The sequence below is a fragment of the Watersipora subatra genome, chromosome 5 (assembly GCF_963576615.1).
Source record: "Watersipora subatra chromosome 5, tzWatSuba1.1, whole genome shotgun sequence".
Taxonomy (NCBI): Eukaryota; Metazoa; Bryozoa; class Gymnolaemata; order Cheilostomatida; family Watersiporidae; genus Watersipora; species Watersipora subatra.
The window spans coordinates 30,721,000-30,745,349 of record NC_088712.1 but is presented as its reverse complement, the minus strand read 5'-3'; the positions used below and the strand labels follow the sequence as shown (position 1 = coordinate 30,745,349).

General features: G+C 37.0%; 1 protein-coding gene across 1 annotated transcript; it reads right to left on the bottom strand.

The window, feature by feature from the left end:
• Window positions 1-1,550: 1,550 nt before the first annotated feature.
• On the bottom strand, window positions 1,551-23,728 carry LOC137396393 (uncharacterized). Its single transcript, XM_068082650.1, has 11 exons — window positions 23,709-23,728; window positions 21,088-21,242; window positions 15,763-15,859; window positions 10,698-10,836; window positions 10,079-10,164; window positions 8,479-8,666; window positions 7,483-7,587; window positions 6,975-7,120; window positions 6,461-6,567; window positions 5,880-6,053; window positions 1,551-2,612 (listed from the first exon to the last, which is right to left on the bottom strand). Exons 2-11 carry the CDS (start codon window positions 21,222-21,224, stop codon window positions 2,466-2,468), a joined length of 1,326 nt encoding a protein of 441 aa, XP_067938751.1. The 5' UTR covers window positions 21,225-21,242; window positions 23,709-23,728; the 3' UTR covers window positions 1,551-2,465.
• Between the last annotated feature and the right edge of the window lie 622 nt (window positions 23,729-24,350).

Below are 24,350 nucleotides of genomic sequence, written 5' to 3'. Positions count from 1 at the left end.
ACCTAGTACAAACCTAGTACTAACCTAATACAAACCTAATACAAACCTAGTACAAACCTAGTACCAACCTAATACAAACCTAGTACAAACCTAGTACAAACCTAGTACAAACCTAGAGGTACAAAGTTGGAATCCAAGCGTTATCCACATAACCTATTATTCATAGGTTATGTGGATAACCTATAAATAATAGGTTATGGCCCTATAGGATAGGCTGTAGCTTCCCCTATTAATTTTCAAAGCTGAACCCCCTAAAACTGATGAGGGCAATCTCATACCCCTCGTTTTCAATAAACATAACAAGATAAACATAATGAACATAATATACATAAGTAACATAATAAAACAAAGACATATCCAAAATATATGAAAACAATATGTTATTGTGAGTTCATCTACAAAGACTCTAACATTTTCCCACAGCAGCAACATAAAAAACAATTCAATTTTTGATCTTTGATTTTTTTTCTTGCCTCTTCACTGTTATTATCTGATCAAAATGTGGTTCCTTGTGAGTGAAATACGCAGATCATTTTTAGGATTGATGACATTACAATATATATTTTTGATATATAGAACAGATTAAAATACCGATTCACATAGGCATGTTGTTTCACATGGAACAAGAATTTTCAAAGCTCTCTGCAAAAAAGTGAGATAATCTGTCGTTCCAGTGCATTCACACTGCTCACATCCTCAATCCAGAAGCCCTGATATACACCCCTGATATACACCCCTTCACGCATTCCTCAGAGCCTAAGGAATAGAAAAACACCCAGTCATGTAGGAAAACAGTGAAGTATTCAAGCTGCTGTTTACTTTTACAGTAACAGCAGCTTGAATACTTGACTGGGAAATGCGCTGAAACCTCCTGAGTTGAACATCAGGTGAAAGAGAGACAGCAGCTCGTTGAAAAACCAAGTACTGGAATCAGTATCTCACAAATGGTTTGAAACCAACTTATTGCAAGTGATTGGTAGGCCTACTAGAGTAACGACAAGATAGACTCGGCTTATCTGTAATTCACTTCGAGAAACCAGGCAAAGAATGCAGTTTCAACTCCCAAAAACCGGAGACCCAGTGCCGAGGAATCCTACAAGCTAGTTCTAGTAGAGCACAGTAAAATTATGTGTATTGGAAGTTCTTTTTGCATAAAGCTGTTCTATAATAAGGATTGATAAGATGTTGGTGTTTAGTTGAAGGTGTGGTTGGAATGTAATGTATGATCAGGCAGATTGGAGATACGATCTGAGTATATTAGACAGCAAACATCTAATAACCCAGTTAGCTCCTCAGCATTAAGGGCATTTGGTGATAAGTAGTCCAGCATCTCACTTGGAACAGTATAAATCTGAGGAACGCACACTAATGGGCAAATTATATCACAGTGTGCTGGTAGATTCATCCGCTACTCCACCCGGTTTATTTTTCAGATTTTTTGGAGTGAATGCTAGTGAATATACTTCTTTACTATCCAAATCAAATTATAAAATATGTGCATTTTCTTTTATATTACGTACTTGAGAAAACAGGAGGCACACAGAACGAGAGAGGTTGAGATAAAATTTATTCCAAACAGCAGTCATCAAAAGAAATACAAGAATGTCAATTCTCTAAAATGAGCACAAAGTGAGCGAAAGTTTTTTAGTTTCAAAACATTTATAATAATAGTAATATGGCAAGTAAAATAGAAGTGAGTTGTCATAGTGTGCGGTGCATTGCTTGTGCTTTAGGCAGATAAAAACATGGATATAACACAGAATAATACAAGTACAAAAAACATGGGTATAACACAAAATAATACAAAAAACATGTATTATGATTACCATCCAGTCAGGTCCAGTAAACGTTTCTATATAATTGCACAGAGCCATCTAGTAAATATGTTTTAATTTTTTCACTTAATTTTAGCTATCATGATAAAAAATTATAAATTTAACAATTAAAATACAATTGCTCTAGGTCATGGTAATCTAGGTCAAGGGCATCTAGGTCATGGAAATCTCCAGGTCAAGGGTATTTAGATCATGGACAACTAGGTCATTGGCATCTAGATTATTAACATCTAGGTTATGGGCAACTAGGCCATGAACATTTAGGTCATGGGCAACAAGGTCATGAACATTTAGGTCATGGGCAACTAGGTCATGAACATTTAGGTCATGGGCAACTAGGTCATGAACATTTAGGTCATGGGCAACCATTTACAAAACAAAAATAAAAAACCTTTCAAGTTCAAAACATTCGCATGAACTACCAGTCTATAAAAGTGTAGGTTAATTTGGCTCGAGGAATGATCGACTAACAAAAATGACTAGACAAAAAAGATTGTTCAATTTTAATACAATAGAGTGGACCCTGCTTTTATCATCAATCACACACGCCACAAGTTCACAGATATGAGACTGAGAAATACAGTTATAGCTCTGCGCAAGTATCTCAGCTAATGGCAAGCCCAAATAAGTCTAACACATTTTTTTCTTAGTGAAGCTGACAGTGAGTCGGTCGGGGATGGTAAGGAGGCCACCCTTACATCTGTCTATAGTCTTGTTGAGGTTCCTGTACACAGATAGCCTCACACGCCTGTACTTGACATCAAATAGAAACTTCTCCTGAAATAATAAGATTTGGTGAGCAGAAACCTTTTTTAAAAACTTTAGGAAAATGCGAAGTTCTAGTCAAAATCTACAAGGATCGCTGATCCAATACATGCTGTTACTGTGAATGTCAATGTAACAATGTAACTCTACACTAACTCTATACTAACTCTACACTAACTCTATACTAACTCTATACTTACTCTACACTCACTCTATACTTACTCTATATTTACTCGATACTTACTCTATACTTACTCTATACTCACTCGATACTTACTCTATACTTACTCTATACTTACTCTATACTAACTCTATACTTACTCGATACTAACTCTATACTTACTCGATACTAACTCTATACTTACTCGATACTAACTCTATACTTACTCGATACTAACTCTTATAACAAGAAAGAGAAGAACTCAACTTGTTTAGGTGTTTAAATGTATTTAAGAGAATAAAATAAAAATCATGAATATGTTGAATTAATAATAACAATGTCTATGTAAAGTATGTGTGAACAAGGTTACTGTTGCAGCAGCTCGTTGTACGAGGTCTAATTCAAAAGTTCCTGGAATGGAGTTGTATACACTTGCATACTCGTACGATGGAAAAACCCACCGCAGCGTTAGCCGGGAAACACCTCCGGAGTGCTGGCACAAAATTTCAGGTTGCTATGACAACGCGTTCTCACATGGGCCGACGATATGTCAAGGTCCGTTAGTCGCCTTCGGCGATCTTTTTAACAAATTTATCATCATGTCTAATCAATCGGAACAGCGTATTTGCATTTAATTTGGTGCTAAATTAGGGAAAACAAGTACTCAGACAGTTGAAATATTAAATATTGCTTTAAGAGATGCTGCTCTAAAAAATTTTTTTTGAGTGGCACAAGCGTTTTTGTGAAGGTAGAGACAGCACTGAAGGTGATTCAAGGTATGGCAGATCGGCGTCGGAAAGAACTTGCTCGTCAATTGACAGTGCGAGGTCACTAGTCATGGCAGATCAACGTTTAACCATTAGAGAGATATCTGGAGAGACGACTTGGTTTGGAACCATTCAAAGAGTTTTAACTGACAATTTAAACATGAGACGAGTCGCAGCAAAGTTCGTGCCACGCTTGCTAACTGATGATTAAAAAGAGCTCAAGAAACACGCTCGCAACGATTTTAAGGAAGCTTTCAGGAGTGATCAAAACTTTATTTTGAAGGCCATAGTATCCTTGTTTTTCCTAAGTTCACACAAAATTTAATGCAAATACGCCGTTTCTTATTAGACATGACGATGAATTGTTTTGAAATCGCCGGAGGCACCCAACAGACCTTGACATATCGTCGGCCCATGTGAGAACGCGTTGTCATAGCAACCTGAAATTTTGTAACAACACGCCGGAGGTGTTTCCCGGCAAACGCTGCAGTGGGTTTTTCCATCGTACGAGTATGCAAGTGTATACAACTCCATTCCAGGAAATTTTGAATTCGACCTAGTATTCAGTTTTGATGGACGATACTGGTACAAACATCTAGCAGTGCAGCGTGAGGGTACTTTGTCTGACTGAATGGAGAGACAATGTAGAGGCAATTCCTACTCGAGATAACGCAATATAAAACCCTCCATGTGAAATGATTTTCGCTTTTACAGAATGACCTTAGGAGGAACAGAAAGTTGAAGGTGTCACCTAACAGAAAACTTAAAATTGAAGTGGCACACTTGAAAACTACAAAGTAAAAAAAAATAATGGATTTTGAAATGGTTTTTAACAAATTTCAAAAGAAAAAACGCAAAAGGTAATATTAATTCCTAATAAAAAGTACATACCCATTTAGCTTGTAACCTGCAACAGCGATAAGGATACCGTAAAGCAAATAGCTCAGATAGAACGGTTTAATCTTGTGGATAGGTGCGCCTGTTTGCAAACTTCTGATTGCAATAATCAAAAGTTCAAATCCAGTGCAGAGCAGATTTATCATTGCTAGATTTTAATTGCTATAACTGGACATATGTTGTGGCTCCCCTCTGGGAACTTATAGTCCTTGGGCTATAGACGAAGATACATATGTTGTGGCTACCCTCTGGGAACTTATAGTCCTTGGGCTATAGATGAAGATACATATGTTGTGGCTCCCCTCTGGGAACTTATAGTCCTTGGGCTATAGATGAAGATACATATGTTGTGGCTCCCCTCTGGGAACTTATAGTCCTTGGGCTATAAATGAAGATACATATGTTGTGGCTCCCCTCTGGGAACTTATAGTCCTTGGGCTATAGATGAAGATACATATGTTGTGGCTCCCCTCTGGGAACTTATAGTCCTTGGGCTATAGATGAAGATACATATGTTGTGGCTACCCTCTGGGAACTTATAGTTCTTAGGCTATAGATGAAGATTATGACAAAAAAACGCTCTCTCCTATGTATAGACAACAAGCTCATAACCAAGAAGTATTTTATATTCCGAAAAAAGTGTTTTGGGTCTGCCCATTAGACCAAAAAGGCATTGCTGCAAACATATTTACACCACAAGTCATTTTATGAGCTATAGTATGCATTTACTTGGTCAAACATTTAGATTTGTCTTCTCTATGAATGCGACATAAAAAAACGATGACCTTGGAGCTAGAGGCCTTATAAAATGTGTAAATGGAACAAGTAAGCTATGTGACAAGCTAAAAGCATTAGATTTATGACTAACTAAAACAGCAACCACCCTCCCCTATCTATTTATCATGCCAGGCTAAACTATCTCTTCAATGTGAAAATGGCGCAGGAACAGAAACCAATAGAAATGTACGAGTCCTGTATGGAGTGGAGACAACTCCAATTTATATAAATCGATTGTTTTCTCACTAGCAACAAGCGACATTTAACTGGAATGGTTGTGTCACTTTTATTTAACCGCGATCAAGGTTTGTCGATTTTAGACTTGAAACATCCTGGCAGTCAGATCACCTCAAATGTCACAAACACTCGCAACTGATAGAAGAATATTGATATTTTCTGATAAGATTTACTAAAATTGTGTAAAAGTTAATTTTTAACACCAAATGGCATCAACTCCGCTATATGATACGATATATGATATCTCTCCTATTAAACTATACGGACAAACATTGACTCCATGAAGATCTATGATCTCTCCTGTTAAACTATTCGGACAAACATTGACTCCATCAAGATCCATGATCTCTCCTGTTAAACTATACGGACAAACATTAACTCCATCAAGATCTATGATCTCTCCTGTTAAACTATACGGACAAACACAAATAAAGCAATTACCTTAAGAGCAATGCCATATCCAGCTAGCAAGATACCAAATATTCTGCCAGAGAATCCACCCCAAAAGGAGCCAATCACTGCACCCATAGCGGGAAGAGGTATGATCACCTGACCAAACATGGCACCGAGTGTAGCGAAGACCAATGAGAAGACACTTCCTGTTATGGCTTTATCCTGCAACAAATGAGAACTTTTGTTAATTGAGACCATAGACAGGTTAGCGCCGGCCATTACTGATAGCCATCTGACTTCTTCCTAACCGCAACCCACACTAGACTGACCTACCTTACATCTTCGCCCTTTACAGCTTGACCATTTACCGCTCCAGCTCTAAACCTTAAACTCTACCGACTCAATGTTATTAACACTCAAATGTGAGTGTCTGTCTGTCTGTCCAGTTATAGCAATAGTTTTAGTAATAAAAAGTCTGCTTCGCAGATGTCTCGATCTCAGAACCTCCAGTTTTGGAGGTATGATTCTATGTACATATTACCTATGACACCTTCTAGCAAGTAGGCCTAACCCTAGTCTTATCCATGACACTCACTAGCAAGTGCTAATACCCTTAAGCATGCTCCTACCTTAGCATTGTTGTAGTCATGAGTATTCATGGTACCCCGAGACATGTGATATTTCCAGTCTAAGATACGGAAGGTAAGAAATGCTGCCTCTACCGGTGACATCCAACCTGCATTTAGTCATTATAATAAACTTGATGTAAGATTAAAACATGTTCATCCATACATATTCAGGAGAGAGAAGAAGCAAGTTCCACAGTGTGTATTTAATTCTCAAGGCTTCAAACAAAGCAATTAAAAAACATGTTTCTAGACAGAAGAATGTATCTTTTAGCTACCGTTCATACGCTACCGTTCATACGCTATCGTTCATACGCTATCGTTCATACGCTACCGTTCAGACGCTTCTTTCACAAAACCTCTCCCATCAAAAGACACCAATCGTATGACCAGTAGGAGATGCATTAAATTATCAACTACTAAAGTATGTAAGAAAGCAAAAAGAAGTTGAAACGGAAATCAAATGGCAACCTTGACCACACTAGAGCGTAGCAGCTGGTGAACACATAGTACATACCAAGTGTTGCTGCTCCAGTACTCAATATACTGGAGACACTAGCCGAGGCAGTGTGCTGTACAAGTCTCGCGGAGTTCTGTAAGACTAAGCTCTCCACACCCATCGTGATGGCATAGAGCAACTCCTTGCATAGTTTCATAGACATTCTGCAGAAAGTAGTTGCGCTATATAGATAACTCTATAAACGTCATGCATTAAAAAAAACTGGCCCTAGTGAGACTTCCCGAATATATCCAAAGCATAGCCATTTTGCATAAAATTTAAAATCCATGATGAAAAACTGGCTATTATCAAAGAGTAAGAAAAGGAGCTTACAACTATTTTTAAACGAATGCCAAGCCTATCAAAAACTAGGCACTGTGGCACTGCAATACCAAACCTAACAAAGGCGGTAAACGCAATAGCGGGTCTTATAGCAAAACACACCCCTATCTATGCAAGTAATGATGATATGATGATGTATGGTAATAGCACACCAAGTTACTAGTGAGGCGTTGCAATAACATACCTAGCGCCAATATTGGGAAGCTCATCTACCATAGCACCCATGACCTTCTCATTCATATTGGACATGTAGTACTGTTGACAATCAGGTTTACCTGTCAGCGCCCACCTGCAGTCAGTAAATGTGAAATATTTTTCATGTCACTCGACAATATTAACATGATGACATTTTTGTCTAAATGCACTTAAATCTTCTCAAATACAGCACGCTAAACAAGAGACCCTAAACAATGTTTATGAAGATCCTACTTTTAGCATACTTTCAAGCCCTGAATAACATTAATCTACAGGAGTTATCTACTATTGAGCCCTGCATGACATTAATGTGTAGGAGTTATCTACTATTGAGCCCTGCATGACATTAATGTGTAGGAGTTATTTACTATTGAGGCTTGCATGACATTAATGTGTAGGAGTTATCTACTATTGAGCCCTGCATGACATTAATGTGAAGGAATTATCACTATTGAGCCCTGCATGACATTAATGTGAAGGAGTTATCACTATTGAGCTCTGATGATGTTAACCTGTGGGAGTTATCTACTACCGAAACATATATATCATAAACATGTAAGCGTGATCTTGATGCAGGAGTTGAAACTCACATTTTTATAAACAAGGGAATCAGTGAGTCGTAAAGTTGGTTCAAACCGTAAATTTACACTTCATATTCTCATAGTTCAGATAAATCCAAATGTGAGCTTTGCTTTTGCCACGCTTTTAGATTGTTGGAGTTATCTTATCTTCATTTTTGCACATTGATACTCATTATTCAAGAGTTTGCTCTATAATTTCAAACACTACCAAACCATTTCAGTTAGGAGACAGCGTTAAAGAATTTTGGCAGTTTTTCATTATGGTAACAAACCAACTAGTAAAATGGGAAAAACCATTTTTCCCTATCAAATGCTAATAGAAACACGAGATTTAAAAGAAGAAACCATTGTGAACACTTCTAAATCACTGGATGCTATTAGAAGGATGCGACAAGCGAGTATACCTGACGAAATGTTCACAGTTATTGTATGTGATGCCATATCTGTTTTCTCCTATCCTCTCTCTAGCTCTAACAAGTATGCCATTAATAGTGTTCTTGTCGCTAGGATACCGAGGGTCGCGTATCACGAAGAGATTGTTTGGAATGTCAAAATAATGAGAATCGTCGATTTCGACACTTTCTTCTATCACCTAAAAAGCCAAACAAGGTACATGTGACATCATCTTTCAAATCTGAACACTGACTGGTTGTAGGAGTTATCTACTATTGAGCCCTGCATGACATTAATGTGTAGAAGTTATTTACTATTGAGCCCTGCATGACATTAATGTGTAGGAGTTATCTACTATTGAGCCCTGCATGACATTAAAGGTTGACTTGCAACAAAATTCACATTACATTTATTTGGTGACTTCATAGCAGGTCAAGCTTAGTATACGAGCAACCCTAACTTGGTCTGGCACTTGAGCACGAGCGTGTGCATGACCATGGATATGTAAGACAGGACTGGAATCATAAACAAGAGAGTGAGAGAGAGAGAGTTAGAGAGAGATAGAGAGAGAGATAGAGAGAGAGATGGAGAGAGAGAGATAGAGAGAGAAGGAGAGATAGAGTGAGATAGAGAGAGATAGAGAGAGTTAGATAGAGAGAGATAGAGGGAGTTAGATAGAGAGAGATAGATAGAGAGAGATAGAGAGAGACAGAGAGATAGAGAGAGATAGAGAGAGATAGAGAGAGATAGAGAGAGAGATAGAGAGAAAGATAGAGAAAGATAAAGAAAGATAGAGAGAGATAGAGAGAGGAAATAGAGAGAGGAGATAGAGAAAGATGGAGAGATAGAGAGAGAAGGAGAGATAGAGAGAGTGAGATAGAGAGAGGGAGAGAGGTAGAGAGAGAGAGAGAGAGAGAGAGAGAGAGAGATAGAGAGAGAGAGAGGAGAGAGAGGAGAGAGAGAGGAGAGAGAGGAGAGAGAGAGAGGGAGAGAAGGAGAGAGAGAGGGAGGGAGAGAAGGAGAGAGAGGGAGAGAGAGGGAGATAGAGAGAGATAGAGAGAGGGATAGAGAGAGACAGAGATACAGAGAGATAGAGAGACAGAGAGATAGAGAGAGATAGAGAGAGAAACAGAGAGAGAGAGAGAGAGAGAGGAAGAAAAGTAGAGAGAGAGGGAGGGAGAGAAGGAGAGAGAGGGAGAGAGAGGGAGATAGAGAGAGATAGAGAGAGGGATAGAGAGAGACAGAGAGATAGAGAGACAGAGAGATAGAGAGAGACAGAGAAAGATAGAGAGAGAAACAGAGAGAGAGAGAGAGGGAGAGAAGTAGAGAGAGAGGGAGGGAGAGAAGGAGAGAGAGGGAGAGACAGAGAGAGATAGAGAGAGAAACAGAGAGAGAGAGATAGAGTGAGAAATAGAGAGAGAGAGAGATAGAGTGAGAAATAGAGAAAGAGACAGAGAGAGATAGATAGAGAGAGACAGAGAGATAGAGAGAGACAGAGAGATAGAAAGATAGAAAGAGATAGAGAGATAGAGAAAGGAAAGAGAGACAGAGAGAGATAAATAGAGAGAGAGAGATAGAGAGAGATAGAGAGATAGAAAGTATTACACTCACATGACCAAATATTTTGGAGCCACTTTTGAGGAATACACCAGCTTCTCCATTGTAGTGTATGACATGAACATGCTTGCTTGTGTGATCTGTTTAATAGAAAGAGTAAAAAAAAACATAGAGCTACTCATGCAAACAACATTCTGATTTTAACAACATTTTAATCGACCCAGCAGCCTGGGTCGATGTTTCACTAATGAAAAAAACAGCTCCGCTGAACAACACTTTAGCTGGAGAGAGCCTACTCCTCCTCTGACTGGTGCTTGTTGAAAAGGGATGTTTTTCAACATGGCACGATAGCTAGTTTATGCATGACAGGTATTACAAAAGATCAGAAGCAAAAGCCACACAAATACCTAATAACTAGCTCTGGCCCTTCTAGTAATAAAATCCTAAACTGCTGCTCACAGGTCAGGCACACCAAACCACTCATCCAAGCACTATTACAGCTGCACATCAGCTGCTCCTAACTAAACAAGACTTTAGCATTTCATAGAATAAACCATAAACGCGGTATTTACCTCTAAACGCATAAACCAAGCGCAATATGGCATAAATACCTACCTATCAGTTGACACGAGGAAAGATAGTCTTATTATGATAGAGTTATCCATAGACATACCCGATATAAGAATATGATGATACAAAGGATAGCCTAAGTATATCCTCCGAACAGCGTAATGTTGACCGATAGACAATGTTGCCAAAAAGTCCTTCAGAGATTTCACCCGGTGTGCGTGTTGAGGCATCCTAGTCGTGTCCTACAACGTAGTAAGTACATGACGAGAGTAATTAGACACCACGATAGAGTGAACCTGTAAAGTACTACATACAATCATATAGAAGGGCTGCTTTTAAATGAAGGGTGCCCCAGCGTTACATTGCTAGCAGCAGGGCAACTCAACAAGTACGTTTGTACACACATGATGACATCATAGCGAAACTAGAGTCCTAGACGAAACCTCCAGTGAAAAGCCAGTTACCTAGCAACATAAACAAACAGATTGAGCTGTGATACAAAACTTGATGAACAAGCCAGAGCTGGAGATGATCATAATGAGACATAAAAATACCAAACCTATTTGAGGAGCATTTAGAATCTGAGCAAGTTATACGATGCCCCGTTATACGTTATAGGGGTTTTATAGTTTATGTTATAGGGATTGCCTAATATTGCAAATTCTTCCCAAGTTCACTCTATGGCCTTTTAAATAGAAAAAGACAGCTGAGTCTATGTTGGAAAAATAATAGCACTGTCTATTTACTATCGAATGAGTGGTGTCTGTCTGTCCGTCTGTTTTTCCAAAGCCAGTGTTAGCGATTAGGATGACAGATTGATTTCAATGAGACCAATTCGTGACATTCAGACTGCCCATGACACTTTACCATCTGCATTGATCGCCCGCCTCGAAGTATTTTTGAATAATTGTGCTGCTACTTATTCTCCATGCTTTATCGGCACACCAGACTACCAGGGTACTAGTATATCTAACAGAGATATGCCTATAAATCATTTTCTCTCCCAAGTGTGGTGAGAGGTATAACGACATTTTAAGGCTAACAATGGGACTCTGGTAAATCCAAGTCGAATTTGAGAACTTGCACTGACTTGACATTTTACGTAATATGAAATTTCTTACATAATACGAATAAAAAACTTTACATAAATTCTTTACATTAAGCAGAATGTACGTTGAAGGAGGTTTACGTTACAGAAGCATGCACTGTGTATATATATACACATCTATGTATATGTACATCATGTATATCTTTATACTATACTAGCAGAATGTCTGGCGTTGCACGGGTATTAAAATCAGTTTATAAACAATGAGCGGTAATGTAGTTGCCTGCCACTTTCCATTAGCCTGGCACATTGCCAAAGGCTAATTTGAGTAAGCTTACTAATAAAAGCGCCGTTACGTTGCTTCATAACGAAGAGCTGAGAGCAGTAGCGTATTTGCACTCATATAATGGCATATATTGCCTAATGGATCCACCAAGTTCATGTGGCTGAATTGCTAAGGGATTAGGCTGACCAACTGGAGGGTCTGAGATCAAATCCTCTGCTATACGGATCCTTCATTCCAAACTTTTAATAGCTATAGCCAGACACATCGAAGTACACACATACACAAAGACTTTGAGAAATAGATCTATATACCATATTTATATACAACATTTACTTATTTTCAACACTTCCCCTATAGCGGCGGTCAATTGGAAGTGGTGTTCAAATAGAGGCTGATGTTGCATTTTTCAAATTGTTCGTCAGAATTTTGGGAAAATAAATTTAGCCCTTTTACGAGCGAAGCGAATTTCGCCTATATGTTGCCATCTCTTTCCGGTGGAGCGAGATTAAACTTTTTGGATGCACTAAATCTGCTAACTCACCTCCAACTTGTCAAAGATCTCTTAATGAATATGCATTGAGAAACTGAGAAATATCTCTACTAGTTGATCTTACAATTGATCAACGCTCATAACTCCTCTTCTATTGCACATAAAAAGTTAGTTTTTGCTGCAAACTGTAGAAAACATATAACTAAGTGCATGAGCTGTCATGCAACATATAAATGGTAAATATAGATATAAAAATGAAAATATGTCTTCAAAGTTAGAATGAAATGAAAATTAAAAACTGCAAGTTGCAAAGAGGGACACAGGCTATAATATCATCGCACGTAAACTGCAAGCATTAGATATCAACTAGTAGAGATATTTCTTGGTTTCTCAATGCATATTTATTTAGAGATCTTTGATAAGTTGGAGGTGAGTTAGCCGACTTATTGCATTCTAAGGGGTTAATGTCACTCCCCGAAAAAAGAGGGCATAATATAGGAGACATTCGCTTCGCTCATAAAAGGGCTATATTTATCTTCCCAAAATTCTGACGAGACACTTAAAAAATACCCCGCCTGCCTCTATTTGAACGCCACCTTTATTTGACTGCCATTATTGAAGAAGGGTTGAAAAATAGAGCGACATGGCGTACAATTAAAGGTTTTACGGAATATATACATTTGTCAGCAAACCCTAACCAACTTTTGTTACCATGCACTCTCGTGAACCCCAACCAAGGTGAAAACTATAGTAATTTCCTACAATTTTCAGGGGTACTGAATGCCTCACATACCCATTACACTTACAAGATCTGAAAGCAATTTAATGAGCAATGGTATGAATTTTGTTAAATCTGAAGGAATTCAAAAACAAATTTTATAATAATCAAATAAGAAGTTCAAGGGGGGAAAATGAACAAGCCACACAGTTCGAATCAAGATATAATAGTTTATCAGATAATAGATCGACTTCACAATAAACGCTCCCAGAATGTAAATTCCACTGAACTCTTCAAAGTCGGTAAGTCTCATTATGCGGCTTTCTGACATTGCGCAGTTCACTCGTTTGTTGCATGGCAACCACTAACAATAGCTCAATACTTTTTTAGCCGTGTTCTTCGGCTGTATTTCCTGTAGAGAATTACAAAATCGGCCATAAAAACGAAGCCTAAATTGCCAGAGCCAAGTATCAGGTTTAATTCTTCTTATTATTATGAAACAAGTAATACAACCGATAATCTTGTTTTCTGAAATCTTCAGAAGGTTTTGATTCCGCTGCAACTAATCAAAAGCTTTTTAGGAAAGTTTTAGATCAACCTAATTGACTGGTAAGTTACCTTAGCCTTACCTTTTAGCCTCACCTTACCCTTACCCTTACCCAACTATCGTTTTTAGAGGCGCTTTTGGTTTCGGAAATTTCTCAGTATTAGGTCGAGAAACAATTTCTTATAAATAGCCTAGAAATAGCCCAAGTAAAAAAACTCACCTAGTATAAACTCACAAAGAAGTTGAAAGAACCCAATCTAAGCTTCAAAGAATACAAAAAGCATTGATTACACAACTCCCACAACGCTGCTGGTAACTCATTTCGGCGCTTGATGAAAACATGTCTTCTGTAGAGCAAATTAGTAAAGCTACTATGATGACAAGGTTTCAGGGCTAACTATGATGTACATGACTAACATGAGAGATCATAAAATATGTGTAATATTGCTTTTTCGTTTTTATAGCCAATAATCTCCTGCATTCTGGGAGCGATTTAAAAATTGCTACTCTAAACCTTTTTCTCATTTTTATGGAATGGAAGAACTCAGTAAAGCTAGCTATTTTATATATATCATTAGAAAGGAAATTTTGCGCTGAATAAGATGCAATTTTTAGTTTAAAGAAATACCAATTACTTCTCAAGTTCTACAAAATTAAATATGGCCATATCAACTTTTGAAATCGTTTTAAAAAATAATTCCAACTTTAAAGAATTAGCGTAAAGAATTTATGTAAAGTTTTTGCTTCGTACTACGTAAAAATTAGCATATAGCGTAAAGTGGCAAGTCGATAAAAGTTCTGAAATTCAATTTGAATAATAATAATCTCGTAGCTGGCCTTAGAAATATCGCTTTCACAAGTGCCAAACTTGGAAAAAAAAAGAACCCATAAGGCTCTTTTTATCAATTATCTTTTTTGTCGATAAAGCACACAGAATAAGTAGCCGCACAATCATTCAGAAATAGTTGAAGACGATCGATAACGGCCACCTTTAGGTTTGAATGATAATAGTCTAACACAAACGTGCAGATCTTAAAGCATCGATATACCAAGCTGAATGTCACAAGTTGTAGTTTCGTCAAAAGGTATCCTGACGACGGATATATAGATTGACAGACAGCGCTGATTGATTTCAGAAGAATAAAATGTTTTTATCATTTTCCCTTTGAAGAATAGACATTGCTGTCTAGAAGAAAAATAGGAACAAACAAATGTAAAGTGACATAGAAAGTGTGGCTCCCGCTAACTTATCGTAATTTTATCATAATCATGGACCTTAACCTATCGTATAGTTACCCTAGTCATGGACCATAAACCGAGTGAAAGTGATAAGAAAAAGGAGAAAAGTTGCCGATACAAACCAATAATACCACAGTTACTGTACAGTCTTTATGGTCAATTATAGTACAGTTATGGTACAGTTATGGTACAGTTATGGTACAGTTATGGTACAGTCATTAAATTAAAACATTAAGTCTAGTTTTTCTTTTTCTTGAAGGGTTAAAAGAGTGAGTCGGAGAAGATCTTAGACTGATCTTAGAATAGATACGACAATTTACATGTTCGGATAAATGAACATGTTTACTATTCGCATAGCATAAAATCCCCATAACGTAAATGTTCCAGGAATGGATTACTTACCTTGTAGGGGCGTCTACTGTATTTACAAATATATATTAAAATCTGCTGAATGTACTCAACATACACATACTTCTGAATGTACTCAACATACACATACTTCTGAATGTACTCAACATACACATACTGCTGAATGTACTCAACATACACATACTGCTGAATGTACTCAACATACACATACTTCTGAATGTACTCAACATACACATACTGCTGAATGTACTCAACATACACATACTGCTGAATGTACTCAACATACACATACTGCTGAATGTACTCAACATACACATACTTCTGAATGTACTCAACATACACATACTGCTGAATGTACTCAACATACACATACTGCTGAATGTACTCAACATACACATACTTCTGAATGTACTCAACATACACATACTTCTGAAACTCAGAAAAACAAAATGTGATCATCTATTCACTTACAATGAGTTGTTGATTGGTGGCAACCTTGCTCCGAGCTGCCTTGATCCCACGAGCCCTCTTGGGTACGGCGTGTCTTTTTACTGACTTCCTGTAGAGCCTTCAATAGTCATACAAAACCTTCACCGAGTTAATAGGAGGAGTATTCCCACATCCAAAGCATAGAATATCACTAGCGCTATGTCATTTAATCCTGAAAACATGCGCTGTACACAAATGTGGCTACAACACCTAATCACTGTGTTTCCACACTTGGAATGAGTTCAGAGTTACCACTGCCAACGAATTCGCGCCCTCCCTGTTTCTATAATTCGGTGTGGACGCGACTCCGAAACCATTCGAAGCATGAAAACAGTGAATGTATTTCACCTTGTTCATTGTTGATGTTGGATATCAAATGAGACAAATCATTGGTCATGACTGGTGTTGGCTATCATTAACAAAGAAATGATATTTTATAACTGGCAAAACGTATAAACCAGCTAGGCGTAAAAAAAATTAGCAATAAGTCATTTGCATGCATGATCGCTATATAATTGTTTCTTATAGTACAGCGGTAAATTCGAGAGAGCAGCACGGAAGATTATATAAATATTTCTGTTAGAATTAAAAACATCATGTTTTAATTAAATACTGTTTTACACTTTTTGATCTGCATTCTAGGTTTTGTGGTGCAGAATTCCTGCTATGAGCGTTCTCAAAAGCTATCTTGTGAATGAGGGCCAACAACTCCCCCTGTCTTGAGAACAAGGGACAACCACTCCCAGTCTTGAAAAAGAGGCCCATCAACTCACTATCAGTCTTGAGAATGAGGATCAACAACTCATTCCCAGTCTTAAGGATGAGGAGTCAACGACTCACCCCTAGTCTTGAGAATTACAGTCAACAACTCACCCCTAGTCTTGAGAGTTACAGTCAACAACTCATCCCTAATCCTGAGAATTACAGTCAACAACTCACCCTTAGTCTTGAGAATTACAGTCAACAACTCACTCCTAATCCTAAGAATTACAGTCAACAAATCAGCCCTAGTACTAAGAATTACAGTCAACAACTCTAGTCTGCTATGCTACCACACAGAACTTAAAACAACATTTTGGTATTTCGCTATAGCAATTGGATGATGTTTTTTTAGTGTCTAAACAGAAAAGTTTGAAAAATTTTTATTTACCACTTGTGATGCAGTTACTCGATTCTGAAAATGAGTGTAGACAGGAGCTTTAGACATAGACATATATTTGACATCTCAGCTAGCTTGTTTACTTGCAGCAACTATTTAGGCCCCTATGACTGCAAAATTAAACCGACTCCCTCTCTCACCATACCTTATCATAACATGTATAAGAAAATTATTTCTCATTTTACTCAAACCAAAAAAAGCTTCTCTCAATAGGTTCTTAAAGACATACTTAACCATTATCCTTTGCTTTCATCAAAAGATGACGAAGACATATACTCCAGATACTCCAGGCATACAAGGTAAGAAAGCAAGTAATTTTAATGCATATACATAGGATGGTCATGGCTGGTTCAACTTCATATTTTAGGAACTCGGCTAGTTTTGTGAAGGTTTTTTCTTACTTTAAAGGATGGTTAATTAGAAGTTTTACAATTCTATTAATATCCAATAATTACAGTAAAATATACATGTACTTCCAAGTAACAGACCGTGTTAAACAGGGAAATACTAATAGCCTGAGATCATTATTAATTATTTCTATGGTGTAGCTTTCAAAGTTTCAACAACAAAAAAACGAGAAGCTTTGTAGTTAGACAAGAGAGAATAAATTGTTATTGATGTACACGATTCGTTATTAACATGATTTTGTGGACACTTCTACTGATCACTTGCTATTATGGGTTCATTAAGATCAAAGATTGTCAAAGTAGCGGGCAAATAGAGGTGGCGTTCAACTAGAGGGTGGCGCTCTATTTTTCAGCCTTTCTCCCATAGTGGTGGTTAAATAGAGGGGGCATTCAAATAGAGGTGACATTCAATTAAAGGTTTCACGGTAGCTATGCTTTAATATCCCATAAATGAGCATGTCTAGACAGACATTATAACAACACAGAAGCAAAATGAACTCAGGCAGACATGAAAGACATAATTTCCAACCTGCAACCTCACAATGGATGTGGTACTGAACCAGACAAGCCTGGCTGACCACATAGAACTGAATCTCTAAAATTATAAAAATAATATTAAACATAATATAAAAGATTATAATACATCTAGAAAGCTATGATAAATTTAATAACAGGTATATGAAATTCTATCCATGAAAGGCTAGTATGAGAGCAAAACACAACTGTCCCCATATCCAGACTTACCACAACTGTATATGTATGAGAGCATAACACAGCTGTCCCCATGTCCAGACTTACCACAACTGTATGTGTATGAGAGCATAACACAGCTGTCCCCATGTCCAGACTTACCACAACTGTATATGTATGAGGGCATAACACAGCTGTCCCCATGTCCAGACTTACCACAACTGTATGTGTATGAGAGCATGACACAACTGTCCCCATGTCCAGACTTACCACAACTGTATATGTATGAGAGCATAACACAACTGTCCCTATGTCCAGACTTACCACAACTGTATGTGTATGAGAGCATGACACAACTGTCCCCATGTCCAGACTTACCACAATTCTATGATGAGTCTTGAATGGTAAAATAATTTATGTGAAAAACTTTAAGCAGTGACAGACATTCATAGCTGCCTCCACCAAATCAGCAGGAGAGATCATGAAGGAAAATGTTACAGTGAAATAAACAGGTTTATCCAATTACCCTCCAAACGATAAATATACTTTGGCTGACATCCGTCTGCTTGTTGAACATAACCACAGTCATACCCCTACATACGAGTGTCCAAACATACGAGAAGCTCGAGATACGAGCTGACCTTAGAGTAAGTTTCTTCCTTGAGATACGAGTCATCTTTGAGATACGAGCCGGTTGTCGATGACCACTACATGTTTATGGCCAAGTATGCAAGAGGCAGCTTTCAAGAACAGCATCGCTCGATCTTTCTCCTTATATCAGTTTGAAAAAGTTTTTAAAAGGTTGGCTAAAAGTTATAGGGTGCAGGAGGCAAAACGTGGCTGCAAACGAATACTACAAAAATATTACGAAAAAATTAAAGTAAGTTTAGTAAAAGATTAAAACTTATCTTCAAGTGTGTGTTTAATAAGATAAATTCATTCAAGTTAAATTCAAAGTTTCTATTACGCAGGGTTACAAAAGTTTACTGTACCAAATGCGTTGCTCTCAAGTCTCTCTCAGACGGTTGTTATCCAAAATGTCTGTCTCGAAGGTAAAAACTCCATAAAGTGGTGTACATAGTGATGTTACATTTTATTGCAGATCAGAACAACTAAATAGGTATTTGTCATTTTTTCGCGAATGTACTGAAATACAAAAATTGAAAAACGTTTTTCAAATGTAATCCTGTTTAGGTGTTTTTTTTATAGTATGCTAACGGATTAATTTGTACTTGGATATTTTATATAGGAAATCGTGCCTTGAGATGTGAGTAAATTGACATACGAGCTCAGTCTGAGAGTGCATTTTAAGCTTGTATGTCGCCGTATGACTGTACATCATATGATGGCCTGTCAACCCTAAGGTTGTAGTCAATAGAACATAACTACATCATATGACAGCTTCTCAACCTTAAAGTTGTAGTCAATAGAACATAACTACATCATATGATAGCCTCGCACACATAATATTACGGTTGAAAATTTTACCTTAAAGATTGGCTTGCAACAAAATTCACATTACAGTTATTTGGTCTCAAAAGATTCACTATGTCTTACTCTGCTGTGTTGTAGGTGCAAAATATGAGGAAATGTGATTACAAACTCTTAAAAGCTTAAAAATGAACAGTTGATCGCCGCCAACACGAAACTGCCGTAGATTGGAATCAATTTATTTCTCTGACATACTCAAATGATTTGGTTATTGTTTTGACACGTGATGTTCTCACGTAAATTGAAAGGCCAATAAAAGGCTCAATATAAAACTTCTCGTAGCACTAGTTTATGACAAACACTTCGGGTTTTATCAAAGATCCCGTATTAAAATAGAAGCTCGCTACTTTACAGTTTTGTTTTGGCTTGGTCTACTTGTCTAGTCGTAATCTGATCATGTGACCCATACTTCCTGCCAAACAGCGCGAACAATGTCTGCAGCATTTTTCGACTATCACAGGTGACCAACAGCCTTGTCATGTTTATCAGAGAATGATATGCACTCCTTCGAGCTAAGGTTAAAAAATTCAACGAATTATCACGATAGGTTTTAAGAGATCAGTGCTCAAAGTGACAGCATTACAATGGTGATGAAACAGACGCGTAAGGACAATAGACATGGTTTTATTGAATGCGTGAAGTATATTTGTGAAAACATTTCGACGAATGAGATTACATGAAAGTGTAAACAGAAGCCATCTTGTTCAATTACGTCCCATTTGAGCCGCTTTGGAAAGGGATTCTATTCTACGACAGTTTCGTGATGGCGGCGATTAGCTGTTCATTTTTGAGCTTTGAAGAGCTTGTAATCACATTTCCACATATTTTGCACCTACAAAACAGCAGAGTAAGACACGGTGAATCTTTTGATACCAAATAACTGTAATGTGAATTTTGTTGCAAGTCAACCTTTAAGCAACTTTGAAGTATCTGTGAAAGAGATACCAACAACCAGGGACTGTGTGACAATATTAGATGAGTCGTTAAGGGAAATTAGTTATGTTTGAACATCCATGGGTTGAATAGAGGGGCACTTTTCACATATAATATTCACTAACCAAGTTAGAAAGCTTTCACAGGGGAATACTATGTAAAAGGTTGTTGTATATAATTGTTCAGTTTTCGATAGTACATAGAAACAGTTCACAAAGAACACACAAGATATAAACACTAGCGAGCTGCTAAGTATTTCAATTGACAATACTGCCAGGTAAGAGTGAGGCATGTACAGAATAACTCAGTTTTCTTTCTCCAAGCAAATAATAGCAACAAGCCAACATCCCAACGATAAATATTGAATGTCCAAAAATTGCATTCTTTTTATACCTTGCTTTTTTAGTGATGAAAAATTAAGGCGAGTTACTGTATTACAGTACCACAAATATAAAAAACCAGTATATGACACTCCCCGAGTTACTGCCATCCTTTTTGACCAAAGTAGAAGTAACCCAAGTGAAAGTGAATTCATCAACTACGCCTTAACTAACATATTATAAGACTTAAAAAATATCTGATCAGCTTTATATATGCTTGATCAGCTAATATCTGATCAGCACTTACCTAAACTTCCAGAGAAAAGAACAAAACTTTCCAAAGAGCATGAGCATAATAAACAATCCTAGATTGTAGAGTATTTCCTTTTCTACAGAACTGTAGCGTGTTTTGGGTCCCATGGTAGGTAGCTTGGCACCTGCCATTTGTCGTTGTCTTCTGTCCTATTGTCAAGGAAAAAACCAGGTTAAAATGTCTTGGGGCATACACTTATTACGTCATGGTAAATACATGTGCATATATGGCACTTTGCAAGCCAGGGGTTCCCAACCGGGAAGGAACTCCCCCTGGGGGGAATTTTGAATATACAAGGGGGGAACAGCGAGGTGTCTGGTTTGTTAAATTTTTAATTTACCGGTATGGCCTGCAGTGCCGTGTGAGTTTGGGTTTCATCATTTAACTTTTTGGTTTTATCTATAATACTAGTTGCTAATAATGAGCTACTAGTCAGAACCCAGATATATGTAAACACATATATCCAGATTTTGATTGGATAGTAAGTTAATCCAGTCATAAACCAATTCACTGCCAAACCAAAGGTCATGTATTGTGGTGTGCTGTATGCGTACTGTATAAGAATTAATAATATGTTGTTATATGTTTAGATATGTACAATAAAATGGGATTATATTTTGTATCGGATGTTTTTAGTCATGTTAATTAAAAGTGCAAGGAAAATCAAATTTATTAAAAGGTATAAGGAGAGAACTGAATGAAAAAGGTTGAGAACCCCTGTTGCAAGCCATCTCATGGAGCCATATCTATTTTGTATATGTTATGGTGCACAATTCATTGTAGTGTAAGATTGTTGCTCCACTACATTATATTTACTAGTGCACTGGCAGTCCTGCGCAAAGTGAGAGATCATCACATGTAATAATGATGTGCACAAGTATCCATAGATAAGAAAAGCTGGTTGAGTGGTGCAATGGTAGCGCGCTTGCCTGGTGATCTGATCATGCTGGTTCAATTCTTGTGTGATGGAATTTGTTTATTTACGGTTTTATTTAAGGCTTCAGACAGACGGACAAACACATTTCTTATTGTAGTAAAGATTATTGCATCAGCATGTTACATAATTGTTGGATGCAAAAGCAAAGACTTAAAAGGTGACCCATTAAACACTGACATCGAGTTTAAAACTGTAAAACTGTGGTACCTGACATCACATTAAAATATTGAGTGGAGGATTATTAATATTGATTCAGGGAATAATATGTGAATAAGATAGAATTAACTCTCACGATACTAAAATAGAGTTTTCCTAAATACATTTAGGCAAATATTTGCATTCAATTAACTGACAGGAACAAATTTTTCTGCAAGCTTTCACCTAGTCCTAGATATTACATCACAACTATTGAGCCAACATAATAGCTGTGAGATTTTATAATACCGAACATTTTAACAAAACAATGTTCTTTCATTAAAGCTAGAAGCTAACTGTTTATGCCAGCATACTGAAATAAGCTTTTTATAGAAAGTTTTAACAATACTTAGGTGTATTTTAGTCATATAAATAATTACAAGAGAAGAAATATTTGTCTGCTAATGCATATAAAACGTCCCAAGCCTTTCTAGAAGTAGTACATTATAAGACAAACCAAATATTAGAACTGATATCAATTCACCAAAAAATGACGTAAGCCCCCTACATGATTTTCAAAGTTAAAAACACCTTACATAATTAATCTTGTAGATAATAAAACACGTAATGGCTTCTCTGGCCGGAAAAAGCGCAGTTTTACTCAATTTTTGAGCAACAATGTAATTATACGGAATTGGCTGCCATGAGAATGCGTCAATAATATATATCCTTAAATAGACTTTTTTTCAGTCTGATTCTAATAGCAACATTCTCAATAAACTATATGGGTGTTTGGCAGTTGTTCAGTGGTTGTTCGTGATGTGGACACCTTTACGTTGTCATTTTCAGGGAGCTGTTTAATGTTTAAAATGATCAAACTAAGTATCATGCAGTATAGTTTTCCAGTCTTAGTATTTCGGCAAAAGTGATTAAGTGTCGGAGCTGCTCGCCTGTCTATACACTCTACCTAATTTACAGAAGAAAAAAAACATTAAATTTAAACAGCTGAAACGTGGGAGCAGAGTCACAGCACGTTTGGTAAGTATAATAGAGGTTTGTCTTCGTTCCAAGTAACAATTGAAACAGAATAGTAGTTGTCAAAATTATTCATAATTCCCTGATTTTTATAGTTAGTACAGCAGTATTAGCAATGAAAAAATTCGGAAAAGTACGACGAAAACTGGCAGTGTAACATGAAAAATATCGTAATTCACTTTGAAATAAGTATATGCATGTATGTTTGAAGCTTTGGCCTACTTAAAATTACTCGATAGTTAGCTCATTAGAGAAAAGTAAAAGGAACTGCTACAAAAATTGTTATAAAATGGTATAAAATTAATAGTCATGTGGGTGGTGATACTCCAGCGGAAGTAACTCTCAAGGGTGCAAAGCCTGGAAGGAGGCATAAATATGTCTTTTTTACATAGAACCTATAACCATGCTTGGAGACTCGTGGCGCGAGGCTTTTATTTAGCGAACACGTTTGTTTTATTAAATTTTTGTAATAGCTAATCTTTAATTGGATCAATAAACTTTATTATACCGTGACTGCTGAAGTCTTGTAATTACATATTTTGTGCAGAGCTTAAAACTTTGCTCGCTAGTAAGAACCAAAATGGGCTCGTTGTAAAACCAGGAATAGATAGGTACAGAATCCGTCCTAAGATCCCCAATACATAAAAACCATATTAAAAGGGTGAGTGTGTGCGAATAATAGCAGCTAAAAATATATTAATTAATAATATAAAGGTGTGGGAAAAAGAGATTTAGTCGAAAAACTAATGGTCGAAACCGCTGTTGCCGACAGGCTATTTGTCGAATTCGTAGACTATTAGTCGAAATTTAAGACTATTTGTCAGGTTACAACTATTTAACAGGTAAAAACTTACTATTAATATTATAATTCTTATTGTTTTTGCCCAATATTTGTAGTATTATTTTCGACTAAACTTATTTTAAGAAGACAATCTGTCATTATCATTTATCCCTTTATTACATTTATATCTATATTTTTAAATACTGTTAAGGTCTTTCCTCTGCCTGCAAAAAGAGGCTCTTTGTTTAATTCAATAAAGAAATATATATATATTCTCGACTAAACTACCTGGGTTTTCGACCAATAGCCTAAATTTTCGACCAAAACTACACTTTTCGACGAAAGGCTTCCATTTCGACCAATGGCCTA